The sequence below is a fragment of the Brachyistius frenatus genome, unplaced genomic scaffold, assembly GCF_029030835.1.
Source record: "Brachyistius frenatus isolate BFR_SWC_R1_liver_20210118 unplaced genomic scaffold, ASM2903083v1 Contig_15, whole genome shotgun sequence".
Classification (NCBI taxonomy): Eukaryota; Metazoa; Chordata; class Actinopteri; family Embiotocidae; genus Brachyistius; species Brachyistius frenatus.
In genome coordinates, this window is record NW_027210614.1 from 5,233,079 (window position 1) to 5,249,715 (window position 16,637).

A 16,637-nucleotide genomic window follows, 5' to 3' on the forward strand; every position below is an offset into this window, starting at 1 on the left:
TTGTCAATTTCTGTAATTTCACTTCAAAGTTAGATATGAAAACGGGTACGTAAGGTGTCAACATGGAAACCAAAACGGCAGGTCAGCTCTTTGAGGCAACCTCCTCTTCTCCTCCTGCTTCAAACCGCAGGGTAGCAAAGCCTTTACTGACATGGTCAAAGCTACATATACAGTGAACCCTCGCTATAACGCGGTTCACCTTTCACGGTCTCGCTGCTTCACGGATTTGCATCGTGCATTGTGTTCTGCATTCTGATTGGCTAAACAGTCTCTCCGCTTCTTCTCTACCTGTTTGTCAATAACGTTGCGGTTTAATATGTACATGTACGTAAAACAGCTTGCCAAATTAAAAATAATCGATGGTGGCATGTCGGTTTATAAGAATCTTTTTGCCCAGAAGAAAAAAGAGCGACAACAACTACCGATAACTATGTTCTTCTCTCGAAAAACCACACCTGCACCGCCGGCTTTAGAAGAAAGAACCGCTGCAGAGCGGAGTCAGGATGCAGCGGCTCAGTCAGAAGAGCAGTGAAATACACGAGTCACTATTTGTCCTACTGTACTTTGTATTTGTTTTCATAATCATTTTTCATTTCCTCCCGTTGTAATCCAGTGACTCGGGTCGCAGTGGGGCGGTGCCGATCTCAGCAATTTGAAGCCTTCAGTTCGTATTGATGATTAAAATTATTATTTTACAGTACAGTAGTTATTTGTAAAAAAAAACATTTATACAGTACTTTTATTTGTTAAACAAATGCTTGGGTCTGTAAAAAGGTTTTGTTCTTTGGTTTCAATGTATTATGGAGTATTTCATTGTATAATAATTGTAAAAAAAAAAAGGTTACTACTTCACGGATTTCACCTATCACGGTCTCTATTTGGAACGTAACCCCCGCGATGAACGAGGGTTCACTGTACTTAGCTTCCCAAAGAAGGAAGTATCTCACAAACAGCCACGTTAGTTGGTTTCAGGTCAGTGGCCTCATTGACACTATCAGGGCATCAGCTTATGTGAATTATCTTAAATTTTGTGCATTCATCACAGTGCTGTAATAATTCATCAATAGTGAACAAAATGGTCGTGGAGCACACTGAAAGACTCCATTGACCTCCACTCTGCATTGTGCTGCCGTGTCTCAGCATTTTGAGGTCATTTCTGGATTATTTTACAGTGAAATGGGAATAGACAAAATAACATGGACACTTCCTGTTTAAATTAAGGTAAAGCTTAAATTTGTTTTTGGTAATGGACCACTGACCATGATTGCATGGTGACCATTTGCTCACAAGCTAAAACTTTTGGAGGAATATAAAATAATTTTCTATTTTTCAAAGTGTATTTTTTTTTAAAATAAAACCACTGATCCCAAACCTCCTCCACTTGACAGGAAAATCTGAATTTCTACAGGAGAAAGACACAAGACTTTTAATTATTTTCAGCGTTTGCTTTATTTATGAAGCCCACACTAAGCAAAGCACACGTTAACAAAACCTCCAAACAAAGCTCGTCACGTGCACACGATGCTCAAACACAAAAAAACAAGTCTACACCGATATAGACATTATGTGGGTAAAACTGTTCCAGTTCTTGGGAGCCAGAAAAAGAGAAGTCGGGTAAAATAAACAAAAAACAACCCAACAAACTAAACGTTTCATTAACAGCAAAGAGGATCTGTTCAGTTTCAGGGAGTAACTCATGCTGTTTGGTGCACAAGCAGCTGGATGCATTTTCTGACAAGGCTCAAAAGCAAACGTTCAGATTGGTGAACCATTGAAACATTCAGCAACATTCGAGAAAGTAAGTGATGCAGTGATAGTCCAAGTATTAACCCCCAAAAACCAAGCATCAAGATTTTAATAAACAGGCCGGGAAAATCAAGCACGTACATGTACACACGCACACCGCGGCTTTCAATCCTCCACTGACGGCTTTACTCCACTAAACCAGAACAAAACATGGTCGACTATCATCTCGGTGCTACTTAGTAATGACCATGTACATATAAAGCTACAGTATGTTACAAGAACAACACCCATAACGTGTAGAGCTTCACTGTTCTTACACAGTTCCAGCTGATGGTATGAACTTTTTTTTTAATAGAACATCCCACACGTTTGTTTAATGAAGCTAAATACAGCTGTAGAACTGTTTCCCACCGGCCTCACCACCCCTCTAATCTGCCACAGAAACTCAATACAGTTCCTTTGAGCCTAAAATATTGGTACTGTGTAGTAACACTGAAGGGAATTTGTGTGCAATTGTCTAACCCCGTTTAAAAAAAAATCCTGGATAGCCTCCAACATGAATGTATCCAGCTGCAGTGGACACAATATCATAAGATATTTTAATATCATTTTAATAATGCAGGGTTAGCTCATCTGCATGTACAAAATGTCTGTCACAAATCCTTGGTCTGATGATGTGAAATAATGAAATTTGGCAAAGAGAGGATGGGCAATAAATCATTTTCAATCCAATTATGAAATACAATTTAACATATTTAGTTTTTTATCATTTGTTTAAAGACATGAGGTGAACCAAATTCTGTCCAGATTTATTTTATTAGCAATTATCATATTAGCGGAGGACCATGCTAACCCGACTGATACACATCAGTTGTTTTATTGTCCTTGGCTACAAAACACAGCTGAAGTTGTGCTATTTGCTTAACAAACAGAATGTTAATAATTCATTCAAGCCAAAAGGAGACGGCAAGTTTCTGACTAAATGAAAAAGATAAATGCCTGAAGTACCATCAAAAGCAACATTAGAACTTGAGTACGTTTCACCTGTAATCATATCTCTCCCGATTAAATAGCTCTCTTCTGGAATTGGAAACTTCCCAGTTGTTATTATGCATGTTAGTAAGTGCTCACAAAAACCTGGAGTACAGCATCGGGGAGAGGACAAACTTTAGATGACAGAGAACTGGATGCCATGTTTGTGGAGGCGGTCGATCAGCGTGGTTTTAGCAAACGCAGCTCCTGGGGTGTAAACTCCTCCCCTAGAACAGATATAAAATGGCAAGTTAATTAAAACCACAGTTAATTTCAAACAGAGGTCTCAGAAATGTCATGCACTGAGATTGAGGCCATTCATGGATCTTAAACCACTAAATTGTAAAGAAATATATTTTTTAGATTGTGTATTAGTGGATATTAACTTTGAGTTAAAAAACAACAACATAATAGCATCGCTGTAGCAAGTTAAGTTGTTAAGTGAAATCAGTAATGATCAAATATGTCCCTAAATTGTCCCTTCCTGGAAGAACCTTTAAGTTGTTTTACACTAATACGCCATTATATTTCACAGTACCAGCATAAACACATTAAACTGCTGTCATATTTATCACAGATTATTAATCATCCAATTGTACTGTGAATAAATGTTTTTCATGAACTGACTGACTCAAACAAACTCTATTGAATGTGTAACCCAGGCATCAAGTCCCATAATGGCTAATCTGAAAGAACTGTATGAATAAGTACAAATCAACCTGTGAAGAGCAAAGAAATTATGCAAAGCTACCATTTGAATTAAAAGGTCATGGTGTGTTTAGTATTTATATTTGATTGTAAAGTCGTTTCCAGATCATGCAGAAGATCTAGGGCACGATAACTCACCTTTTGGGCAATGCAGAGGATTCGTTGAGGATTGTTAGAGCTGCTTGCACCATGGTGATGGGCGTGGCCACATATCCACACTCTGAACAAAAACAGAGACACAATTAAATAGCTATTAGACTTTGAAAACACCAGCTAAGACAGAAGGCCAGGCTGGCTACTTAAGCTGCTTTGTCTAATTACCGGGCCTAAGCAGGTCAGAATTCATCTCTGTATAGTCTTTGTTTTCCTGTTTCCTGCATGCATGGCTGGGTGGGTTTAATAAAATGCATACTGATAAAACATCAGCTACAAAGCCAAGTTGTGGGAATCCCACTTTGTATGTCCAAAGACAAAACTTTGTATTACACTGGGATTTTTCAATTTCCAGTTACCTGGTCCCTGAACCACTGTGCGGATCTTGGCGTTGGGTTTTCCATGGGAAGGGTCCTGCTCCTCTGTGTAGCCCACTCCATGAAAGCCAAACTGAAAGGATGAACCCTCCATCTAATACACAAATGGACATACGGAGAAAAAAAGCCAGAAGACAAAGCATTCTTTTTTAAGCTTTGTTTCAACAAGCTTTGTTGCAACTGTACAATGTACAAGCCTGTAATTGTTGGTGCTGTCAACACTTTACCTGCTTCCTAGTGGGTCCGGCCTTGGAGAAGAACCCGAAGGAGAAGAACTCTGGGTGCTGAGGAGGTGGGTGCAAAAAACAGATGTAAGCAAACAAAACACCTCCAAATACTCAGGATGCGTCTGCACTGTACTACAGAGTATTCAGACGGATTCCGCTGTGTGTGTGTGTGTGTGTGTGTGTGTGTGTGTGTGTGTGTGTGTGTGTGTGTGTGTGTGTGTGTGTGTGTGTGTGTGTGTGTGTGTGAATATATATACATATTATGAATATATATATATATATAGGTAGGTCATGTTTGTTTACCTTGATGAGCAGGTTGCGTCCAAAATTAAACTGGACTAGTAACCAGAACATCATGCCAGCAAACATCAACTTGATAATGCTCCCGACACCTCCGATTCCTGCATATGCTCCATACTGGACCTGGCAGTGGTAATAACAGGCAGTAATGTACACACGGCATTCATGTTGGTGGCAACTTAATCTGAAAAACAAGACTGTTGAGGATGTGTTCCTACACACTGGGATGACTATGTGGGTCATAAGGATGTTATTCCACTTTAAAAGAGTCCAAATAACGAGAAGGGAAGGTTTTCTTAGCCTCATGTTATGTCAATGTTGAAATGTTGTCCAAAGGAAAAGTAGTTAGTCACTGATTAAATGTTTTCCTTACAGTTGAATATCCACAATGCTTCTCTACCAGCAAATGAAAACAAATATTTTTTCCAGGAAATAGGCAGAGGAAAGTCTACACGCATACAGTTTGAGTACACAGAGCAGAGAATGGAAAGGCAGAAAAGTAAAAACAGAAAGAATATAAAATAATAAAAGACGGACCGGCGTGTCTTGATATTCCTCCACCAGGAAGCGCTGGGTTCTCTTCACAACGGAGGGATCAGAGCCCATGAAGGGCACGGTGTACTGCTGGATCTCATTACCGAAGAACAATGTTCCCCTACAAAGGGCGCACGCACACAGAAACACATGCTGGGTCAATATATTTTCAAAGAACACCAAATAAATATGTGTGTGTGTGTGTGTGTGTGTGTGTGTGTGCAAACTGTGGTACACGCTGCTGCGTGTACCGAAGGATTGTGGGATTTACTAAACTAAAAGGCACCAGGGCCTTACAGACCTGCGTTTAAGCTTCAAGCCAACAGTAGGGAGAGGTTTGTGATTAAACTTCCTCCTCAGACTCTGGAGCTTCTGGCTGTCAGAAAATCCGTAGATGGCCGACTGCCACGTGCCATCATGGATACATCCACCCTGACACACGCACACAAGCAAAGAGAGAAAACATGGAACCACAGTTAATGTGAAACGACAAACAAGACACACCACCTGAATGAGGAGAAAAATCTGAGATAAAAGAGGATGAGAGAGGGACAAGTATGCATGATCAAGGATAAACAACATGCTGGTCCAATGTATGGGCTCCTGGGTAATGTAGTTACATACATCAGGTCCTGAGCTGACAGTCAGGAAGCTCTCCACTGCAGTCAGTGTGCCTGTAGAATAACACACAAACACATATATATATATGACAATGAATAAATCATTAACTGCATGTCAGAGCAGGCTTTAATTGTAATTCTGTTGTGTGTATGTGTTTGTATAGTGTGTGCATGTCATCAGGTGCGTGCGTACCCTTGAACTGGTCCCTGGTGTAGAGGACTCCCATGTCTGCAGGAATGGAGTCGAAGCCACAGCTCCCAATGATGTACACCCCTTTGTCAGCTGCCTGGCTGTCATAGTTCAACTGCATGCCCTCCAGAAACTGTATAGAAACACACACGTGCTTTCTATTATTATCTTATTGCTTCCTGTATGCTGCTGTAGCGAAAAAATGTCCCCTTGGGGATTAATAAAGTAACTACCTAACCTAACCTAACCTAACCTAACCTAACCTAACCTAGAAGCACAAATACAAACACACAGAACGCAGCCTGTTAATTAGTGAATTATTATTTTATATTGTAATACAATTTGACAGATTTTTCAACATTTGTGCAGCTTTGTGCATTTTAGTGTCAACATTAAGCTTTACGTCATGGTGACGATAATCTTCTAGGCTAATAAAAAGATGTTGTCCACTTCACATTTTATGAAAACAACAAGTTGGTGTCTACTGAGGCATTTGGTTTGGTACATAATAATAACTTTAGCTTTCTCAATGACAAAACACAAAACAACAGCGGAAGAGAGAAGATTGCTTTTTAAACGAGTTCTGTCTGGAGTAATGAAGTTGGTGGGATACTTTGTGTAGCTTCCAGAGAACCTTTAGGACCCAAAACCCCGCCTCAAAACACACAAAAACCGCAAGTCAGGTTGTCAGAGAGCGACTGTATTTCAGTGGGACATGCTGCATAACGCAAACCGGCATCTGACGGAGAGAACAGCTGCTGTCATGCGGCCGAGTCCGAGATCATTTTGTCTAAACGGCTACAGCATGAAACCCAGCACGTCTCCTATTTAATCCAAACACAAACTATTTGAAAGCTGAATGTTGGGACATCTGCAGGGCAGCGGTCCAACACTGTCCACTGACAACACACAGGCCTTACACAGAAATTTGATTAAAGTCAGAAATATTATGCAATAGGAAAAATGTAGGGAGGTCGGCCTTTTCAACATCACTGTTGTTTAGGCATTAAATACTTTCTATATGTTTAAGTTACGGCTGAGCAATATATGATACTATCTGGACATCCTGATATCAGACAGATATTGTTTTCATCTTTCAATATTGACATATTGTGACATGGCAAAAGTGTTTGTCTCTTCCTGGTTTCACAGGCCATAATGAAATTAAAACAACTATCTTGAAAAAGATGGATAAACAAATACACACTTCAACCTTGAAATAGACAAACTATACATTACAGCACTCTACCTACCTGAGGCTCTCCGCTGATGTCAATGTGGTGGGCTCCATTCTCCACACAGGCTTTGACCACTGGCTCGCCATAGAATCTGTACTGTAGACAGAGATACACACAAATTCATTTATAACCTTTGACGCATTTAATTTTTTACCCCCTTTTTTTCCATAACTTGTCTGGTGGCCATTTTCCTGTGATTTATAGCCCCCGTCCTGCTAAGTCACTGAAGATAAACGGATCGCCTCTAACAACCATTGAGTTGCCAGAACAAGATCATCCCTCAAGCTGTACACATATAAACACTCCAAAGTGTGCAGCTACAGAATCCAGGACTCCAGGAACAACCTGTTAAACTTGTTAACTGTGCTTACATACGTCTTACGCTCCCACTTTTACCACAAATTCTACATTTATGGAGTTTATAATGCTCCACTGTTGTTAACATTGTCAAGGAGGTGTTAAGTTAACTGTATGTTAATGTCCGGGCCTTGTGGCTTCAACTCTGTGCTTCTGTCAGAGCTGAGCGTGCAACAGTGGAGGTTACTGTTGTGGAAGAATTTGGTTTGAAACACAAACCTCAATGATACGCGAAACAGTGCAGCGGTGCTGGAAACCTCCTCTCCATTCTGACTTCAACACAATTCGACTTATTGTGTGCTGCAAGTCAGAAGCCTTCATTGTGTAAATGAAGGCTGCTCTATACGTGTGTGTGTGTGTGTGTGTGTGCGCGTGTGTGTAAGAGAGAGAAAGATGGCGATAAGCTGATGAGCTCCACTGATGCCAAAAGGAGATGCCAACATGTCAAATGTTGAGAAAGAACAGTTTATGTCAGGAAATGGTGACAGTTGTGCGTGTAAATAAATAAATAAATAAACACAGGCACACACATTTGTGTGGACCCGTCTACTTACAGGCCCCACACAGTTGAGAACAATCACAGCCTGTTTGCACATGGCTGCGAGGGAGTCCAGTTCTCCTACATCTGCCACGATGATGTCCACCTCTGTCCTCAGCTCAGGCTTACCTGCACATGTGCGCGCGTACGTACACACACACACACACACACACACACACACACACACACACACACAGTATAAGTCGATCCAAATGTTTGTAATGAAATTATAGTTAACGTAGTTAACATATTTAAAAATACTCATGATGCCATATTATGTGTATAATTTGCAGTTTATTCTGCCAGACAGTGAAAAGACTATTATGCCATTCCCCAACCAAAGATGCAAAGTAGGTCTCAGGTGTTAAAGAGTCAAAGGGATGAGCAACACCTGGCCTACAACGTGGACATAAAATAATTCAAACTCATAAATAATTAAACTGGACTACTACTACTCTGTGGAAACGGAGTAAAAGATGGAGCAGGCTGACTGTCCTGATGAGATCGGTCAGGTGGAGACGAGCAGCATACAAATGAAACGGTTACATGAGCATTTGGACATTTTAATTCTAGTCATCCACAGCAGCCAGGAGGATGAGGAGGAAGCAGAGTCACTGACGTGGAGCAACGTCTGTGGGGCAGTTTGAGAGTGACACAAATTGGCTTTGTGTAAATAAAGAGAAATTTGGAACTGAGCCACACTATCGCTCTTAAAAATCAGTGGACATGTGTGAAATAAGAGCACGACTGTATCTGTGTGAAAAAGAGTCGACTGGAATAGAAAGAAGAAGATCACAAAATAGGCTTCAAGAATGCACGTGTTGAATGAAATGTCTTCCAAACAATACAAGTTGTTTTAAATATGAACTTGTAACTGCTTGAAGTCTCTGGAAGAAAAGACACATTTCTGTTCTTTAGTGCTCAGCGCTGACTGAGGAACCCGCTGTGTGTGCCGTCATGGAAGCGGATCGCACAGTGAGCTGGTATGTTCCATCAGCTGCTGTACACTCCCTGAAGAGAAAGCCGTAGAGGAGAGGACAACAGAATAACTGTCTAATCCTGTGGAAAGCTGCATTACCATCATGACAACGGATTGCTGGCTGGTCTCGATCTCGTGATGGACTCGACTTTCCATGTTTAGCGCGTTGCGTGGATACAAACGGTCAACGCGGAAAATTAGTAACGCACTAAATATATGTAGCAAATATCTGTTATTCCAATCTGCATATTAATCACATTCAGGTGAATTATGTTTCTAGTTCTGTTGGAGGTGAAGTGATTGGTCAGTGACTTCAGTCCACCCCCAACAGAAAATAATTGCCATCTTTTCCGTGTTGACAAGTTATTTAAGTTCTTATCAAGCAAAATGTAAAAAACCCTGCAAGCTACAATTTGTCAGATAGCAGAATCTCCTGTTATTCTCTGTTTTGTATCATCTTTTACTTTTGGACCGTTGGTTTGGCAAAACAAGACATTAAATAGATATCAGTGGAGAGAAACAGTAAATAAATAAATCACAAATAAATATGAAAAGATTGTTTGACTATTTACAGTATGAAGGAGCCAGTAATACTACAGTAAGAATATATCAAGCAAGAAATAGGCTACTCTATAATTTAATTTCATGGTTTGTTTGTCTAAAGATTTGAGTAATTAGCCAAATGTAGACATTTTTCTTGCAGCAGTTAACATAGTTTTATATATTTTAACTGCGAAAAAGATTGATTTGAACAATTATTAATTAACGCATTGATTGATGACTTTGTCATCAGTGGCAACCCTTAATACAAAGATATTAAACCGGTGAATAACTTTGTGTTGCAACATCGCCTGTACTTTGGAGTCCAGTCAGAATTAAGGGTCAAAGTCGTGTGCAATTAATCTTGACATCATTTGGAGTCCGAGTTAAGCAATCTCCTTTTTTCAAAAGAAATACAAAAGTATTTTTTTTGGTGGAAACTCTTCCAGCTGTTATAACTCCAGCACCGTCCGAGGTGAACATCTAACCGAGAGGCTCATCCCGTCGTTTCACTCCCGAGAGACGATCTGCTCCGACTCGCACGACTAAAACATTCAGATACGTACTGAGGACTGCGGCGGCCTGCTCCAGAACTTTTTCCAGCTTCTGCTTGCTCCTGCCGGCCACGGCCCACTTCAGGTTTCCCTTCGGACCCTCGGACACGGTCCGGGCCACCTCCTCCACCACGAACTGCCCGGTGAAACCCGAGGCTCCGAAGATAACCAGGTGATACGGCCTGCCGGGGGATGTTTCGACACACGCCATGGTGACGGCAGACTGAAGAAGCTCTCTGAAGAAGCTCGCTGCGACACCTCCACCTCTCGCTGGGACGCAGCAGTCTGACGGACTGACGGACCTGATCCGACCTGCGTGCGCTTTTGACGGCGCTCCTTCGTCTACTTCCGTAGCAAAACTATGCTAACGTGCTCGCCGACAACAGCGCTGTTTTTTTGTTTTTTTTTAGCTACCGAAGCAACTTTACGTGAAGAAAGTTGGTTGTATTATATGTTTTGAGGGAGTCTATCTCATCCTGGCAATTCGTGGACTTATATCGAATCTAGTTTGTTTTTGTTAGAATTTGTATGTAAGCCGTTGCTAGCCGTGGATGTTAGCCCGACTACTTCCTGGAGTCTCTGATTGGCTCCTCGGCGGTCGCCCCTTCCGTGACGGCATTTTCATGCGCCTGCTGAGGGGCCACGAGAGTTGCAAAAAACGACGTCCGTCGTGTGAGGATGCTGTGGGTTCAATGTCACGGAGTTTTAACAGCGAGGTGACAAGAAGATATTCAGCTTGAAAGCACGCATGCCGTCCGATTTGGAGATATAAGATATCCCGCAGTGAGGTATGCTCGTATTTCAACCGATTAAATCTCCGTTTCGAGAAATAGTTTTGAGTGATTTTAACGCGAGGCTAGCTCGTCGGCTGACTACTTAGTTTTTATCGTTCGATTGAAAACTTCACAGGTTATTTTGAGTATCTTTGGCAAGCAGATGACTAAAGTTTGTGAATTCTGGTAAAGTCGGCACGTTAAAAAAAAGAAGAAGACGCGTTAACAACCCACGTGCTAACAGCACGGATTGTACTCTACTTTGTATTGAGCTCGCGACATGAACCTAAACATGATTATCTCTTAGAGGTCGATGGTTTCTGGTCATATTATAGAATAATAATCTCAGTATTGTTTCAAAGGATGATAGTAAATTAAACTAATGTCATTGAAATGTGTGTCACTGTTACAAATCCTTGTTCATTCGTGTCCCATTTTCTCCCCGTTTCCTCCAGGCAGTGACCTCTCAAAGAGGTCCCTAAATCTCCTTCTGCCTCCTTGTTTAGTAGCTATACGTCCACCATGTCTACCCCGATTTGTAGAGCGGTTGAGGTGATGCTCCGCTCGTCTTGCTGCCACTCAATCAGAAGTAGATCCTGTTTATGCAAGGCGGTGTTGGCCCCTGGCGGCTTCTCCGGCCTCTGCGTTCCCAGGACTCCTCTGCTTCATAGAAGAGCCTACAGCCTGGATTCGCTCTCCTTGGGTCCTGGTCGGCCCTCACTTGGTCCAAACTCCCAACAGCCCCGGGCAGAGAGGACATCCCCCTCATCCGCACTCACACACAGGAACCTGTCTGCTGCAGCTGTGCAGGTACGCAGTTCTCTTCGGCGTTGCTTGATTCTCAACAATATCCTTCCACTGCGTTTGGTGGATGTGTAGAAGTGTTGATGACATTGATAACCTGCAAGTGTCTCCTTTTTTTAATGGGGTGTAAGTAACAGGGTGATTTCCAGTTTTGATTGGTTATCTTTCCGTAGCACCTTTCTCCAGGTCCCCTTAGGGCATTACTGTAGGCTTACAAGCTCTTTGTAAGACATAAAGCATGCTTTGAGTCTGCTCTATTATCGGTTTTCTTTTCCCAATGCCTTCATATTAATGTCGTATTCAGAAATTTTTCTTGATTGTCAATGTGCACAACACATACAGTAGCTCTTCTCTGGCCCACCAGGCTCAAGTATTTTGCCCCAACCAACTGTGGTTACCCCCCCAAGTTGACGCTTTTATGTTGCAATTTGTTTTACTCTGTCACTGTCTGCTGCTGCGAAGCTAACATTTTCCTGCCTTTTTGAGCTGCTTGATGTGTGCGAAAAAAATTGCATGCAGTGATTAATAATTTCAGATTCTTCAAAATATCGAAAATCTAAAGATCCTCAATTTGTTATGAGCTTTTTCACTCAGTGCTTCTTAATATTTTTACACATTTATGTGCATTTCTGTCTTCCTACACAGTGTCGTCCTCTGTGTCGGCATGACTTCCTGGACCTTGGGGAGGTAGAGGAGAATGCGCGTCGTGCTAAGGCCTGTAAAACAATCCGACACTTCATAGTGGAACCAGATCTGGCTAATCTAGTCACACAGCATCTCGGACCTAAGCTACAGGATGCTAAAACTGTTATCTTCGAATGTAACCCAGGTATGTATTTGTAAAAAATGTGATTGTTGTATAATATTCATCCTCTGCACAGACACTAACTAACTTAAGAATTTTTATTTTTACTTGAGCGGCATCGTGAAAAATATGTGTATATTATTTATATTTGTGTCTTTTAGGTCCTGGGGTGTTGACAAGGACGCTACTAAATGCTGGAGCTCAGAGAGTTGTGGCTCTTGAGGGTGATAGGTCCTTCCTAAATGATCTACAGGTAGCACACACATCTCCAAGCAACAAAGATTAAGCTTTGTTCTAATCTAACACATGTTATGTCTTCAATTAATATTCTTCCTCAATGTATCAGTTAGACAAATAAATGATGTTTTCCTGTTGTAGGAGCTGGAAGGTCGTCTTGATGGTCAGCTGGAAGTGGTTCACTGTGACTACTTTAAACTGGACCCTATTGGCAATGGCCACATGAAACCCCCAATCATGTTCACGGACAAACTCTTCACTGATCTGGGAATATCTGAGGCTGATTGGACTGATGGTGAGAAATCAATACACACATAAAGAGTGCAGCAACCCAAAGACATTGGTATGTTGCAAATTGCCTCTTAGACATATACAAAATACACACATGATGATTTTTGTCCTTTAGTTGAGCCTCTCTGGCTGCAAACAAATCTTGTGAATCCTAACCTTGAACATTTGTAACTAAAACAGCAACTCAAAGCTTTTAAACATTTAGATTTACATTTTTAGAATCAACAAAGAACTAAGAACACTGCTTTTACACACCAACTATACTATACATATACTATATTTACTGTGTATTCCATCGAATGCTGCACCAGCCCTTTTAAGGTGTGTCTTTGTTATGTATTGCTGTGTACATCTCGCCAGACATCCCAGTGAAGGTGGTGGGAATCCTGCCCCAGCGTAACGAGCGTGGCATGCTGCTGAAGATGGTCTACGGTTTGTTTGAACGGCTGTCCATCTACAGATACGGAAGAATAGAGCTCAACCTCTTCATGAGCGAGAAAGAATACCTGGTAAAAGAACAAGAGTGTTTTCACCTGTGTAGAAGTTACCAGTACTCGTTAATCTGTTGCTCATGGAGCGTAATCTGGTGTGTGTGTGTGTGTGTGTGTGTGTGTGTGTGTGTGTGTGTGTGTGTGTGTGTGTGTGTGTGTGTGTGTGTGTGTGTGTGTGTGTGTGTGTGTGTGTGTGTGTTTGTCTTCATGGGGATACAATATCCTGGTTTCATTTGGGGCAGCATTAAACCAACACATCTAACACTGCAATCCGCGAGTCACGTGTCTGGCAACTCGTATGAATAGCTAATCTGATTTTCATAGATCCTTGTGTAAAATATTTAACAAAAATGTTTCTCCATCAGAAAATGGTGTCACGTCCTGGTGAAATGATGAACTACAGAGCCTTCAGTGTCCTATGGCAGATGGCCTGTGACATTGAGTTACTGCACAAGGTACAGTAAGAGGGAGGGTGACTGTTAGAAAAATTACTCATGAGGCTTGGTTCAAAATCAAACACATCGGACATTTATTCTTGCAAGAAGGAACACATACATGCACCCTCAAAGAGAGGTGTCCAGCAAAGAAGAGAGACTTCCCTCCTCCGTAGGTCAGCTTTTATACAGTGGGACAAACAGTAGACCATCACCCCCATTCCCTTTGTACCTGCTTTTGTATAGTAATACAGAGTTGGTTGTAGTTAGTTAGATAGTTAGACTGCTTTTGGTACGGTTTGTGTTGTCATTAACTGCACTAAAGATCTGTTTTCAGTCGTACAAACGCCTGCTTTTCTAGTCAAATAAAAGTATTCTCGTATGTCAGTAACATTATGCAATTACTTACCTTCATAAGCTGTTGCTACAGAGCCAATGTTCGCCTTAACAGCTGTTTACAGACCACTTCAGAGGAAATGTTACAAATCCATCCTCGATCTTCTTTCTTTTACTCACCAAGAGTCGTGTCCAGTGGTGGAAAACAACACTGATGTTAACTCTTATTCTGCTTTTGTTTTGCCAAAAGTTTCAGCATCGTTGTGTTTCATTCATCACAAAAATAAGTACAATAATTAAATAAATTAATAAATAACTATAATTAATGTGCTACTTTCTCTTCTAATGCTGATCTGAGGGCAGACTGGATGCTTCAGTGACTCACTGTTGCGTATTGAGGCGTGGGGAGGTAGTACAAGACAGGCCGGGGCTAGCTGGTTAGCATGCTAACTTCAGTATGCACTTGTGCAACACAATACATGGATGTCTTTGACAAAACCTCCAAACAGATTTTTCTGATATTTCTGTGGATAATTTATTTGATTTTCAAATGTTTTAAATTATAAATCTGACATATTTTACCTTTTAAAACCTGTAGGATTGACATTTTAAACAGTTGAAAACCAGTGAAAAGCATGTTACAGTAGTCCATACAACTTCCATGTTGTTGCACATTTTCAACATAAAGGAGAAAATCTGTTAGAATGAGTCTTATCTCTGTCTGTGCAGGAGCCCTGGGAGTCATTTGTGATGTCTTTAAGACAGAGTGTCTCTAGCCCCAAGGGCAAGGTAAGGACGAGAGCAGGCTCAATAACAGCAATGGAAACTTGATTGGTATTTTCTATTTAATATAACAACTCCCTTCAACCTTCCCTCAGATTCCAAACGATCACCTGTGTCTGGTGCGCCTCCGTCCACGGGCGGACCTGTTCTCTGCAGGTCTCACTCCCTCTAATGCTTCAACTCTGCTGATGATGATCAAACAGTGTTTGGCAAAGAGGAAGGTCAAACTCATTGACAGGCTCAAGTAAGCAGTGCACAAAAACAACTTGCACCACTGACAGGCCTGCAGGCAACACATTACACATGTTGTTCTCAGTGGGAGACTTACAGACACACATCATTGCTATTGTAATATTTTAGGCTGTTCCAGTTGATGGATCTTCTAAGTTTGTTTTCCTCAGCTTTGTTGTGATTGTGTTTTTTTTTTTTCCCCCTAGTAACTGGTCACCTGATAGTGGGAGTAAGTTATTATCAGAGATGGGCATGGCGGAGGACATACTGACAGGCCACGTATACCCAGAGGAGTATCTTCGACTGTTCCAGCTGATGGACAAGAGCCAGGAGTTCACACAAAGCTGGCTTTATGAAGAGATCTTGGAGAACACACAGAGGGAGGGTTGGGGCTAAAATACAGACAAATGGGTCATATGTATAGATTTAAAAAATTTAAACACAAAAGGTACAAGGAGTGATTAATATAAAACCCAGTCACCGTTCCTCTTCTGCATTAACAGAGCGCAGCAGAGTAATTAATGAATTCCCATCAGTATCTGTTATATGCATTTGTGGTTCAACATGGACTTGAATAGAGAGTGCAGTTCTAATGATGCATCAAACTCTGAGACCATTGAAATGCTTAAATTTTTTTTTAAGGCAATTAAGGAGTGCAACCCGAAGGGTTTCTTTGACTTCACGGGGTTGTGCAATGTAAATTCGTCCCCCGGGATCAGACTATCAACACCGGGTTCAACTGAGATGTTCTGAGATACAAACAACCTGAACTGTTGCACGATAGCTTTTGGGTTCTCCAACATGATGTCGTGCTCACTCACAGTTTGTTATAATTGTGTCTCTAATCAAGTTTCAGGTACATTGTGAAATTACGAATGTGGATGTACCAGTGGTCACAGAAATGTGTGTGTCACAGGTGCTGATGTTGATCAAGCGACGTAATTGCAATACTTAGATGACTGCTTCCCCCGGCTCTGTGCGCAGTACTGTGCTGCCCTCTGTTCATGTGCAACAGGAACCGTCTTCGGACTTTTTTAATTGTACCTCATACATAAAAACATATGCATACTATACTGATGATGTAATATAAGTATGAATAATATAGTGTGATCAATGGAACAGGGACAGAAAGATACAGTACATACAGAAACACAGAATAGTAACAAGTAAATTATTTATGCAGTGAAATGGTTTAAAGGTTTGTAGTAAACTGTACTTAATAAATGCATACTCTTTTCATCTAACTGATTGCCATAAGGAGAAAAAGTGATTGCTGGAATTCGATTTAATAATTTTTCACTGTATGGCATAAAGTCTTGTACATTTTTGTATATCAATTGAGGGTGCATAAGCATATTG

The 16,637-nt window shown here is 41.2% G+C and overlaps 2 protein-coding genes across 2 annotated transcripts; one reads left to right on the plus strand and one right to left on the minus strand.

Moving 5' to 3' along the window:
• Positions 1 to 1,424: 1,424 nt before the first annotated feature.
• Positions 1,425 to 10,384, minus strand: LOC138618185 (saccharopine dehydrogenase-like oxidoreductase). Its single transcript, XM_069693757.1, has 12 exons — positions 10,106 to 10,384; positions 8,037 to 8,149; positions 7,141 to 7,221; positions 5,891 to 6,020; positions 5,702 to 5,751; positions 5,379 to 5,509; positions 5,081 to 5,198; positions 4,547 to 4,666; positions 4,244 to 4,300; positions 3,999 to 4,110; positions 3,625 to 3,706; positions 1,425 to 3,005 (listed from the first exon to the last, which is right to left on the minus strand). Exons 1-12 carry the CDS (start codon positions 10,302 to 10,304, stop codon positions 2,915 to 2,917), a joined length of 1,284 nt encoding a protein of 427 aa, XP_069549858.1. The 5' UTR covers positions 10,305 to 10,384; the 3' UTR covers positions 1,425 to 2,914.
• A 336-nt stretch (positions 10,385 to 10,720) lies between these two features.
• On the plus strand, positions 10,721 to 16,522 carry tfb2m (transcription factor B2, mitochondrial). Its single transcript, XM_069693755.1, has 10 exons — positions 10,721 to 10,881; positions 11,322 to 11,676; positions 12,316 to 12,499; positions 12,637 to 12,728; positions 12,854 to 13,007; positions 13,364 to 13,512; positions 13,860 to 13,949; positions 14,994 to 15,053; positions 15,143 to 15,291; positions 15,485 to 16,522. The coding sequence occupies exons 2-10, from the start codon at positions 11,389 to 11,391 to the stop codon at positions 15,672 to 15,674; spliced, it is 1,356 nt and encodes a 451-aa protein (XP_069549856.1). The 5' UTR covers positions 10,721 to 10,881; positions 11,322 to 11,388; the 3' UTR covers positions 15,675 to 16,522.
• Positions 16,523 to 16,637: the final 115 nt, after the last annotated feature.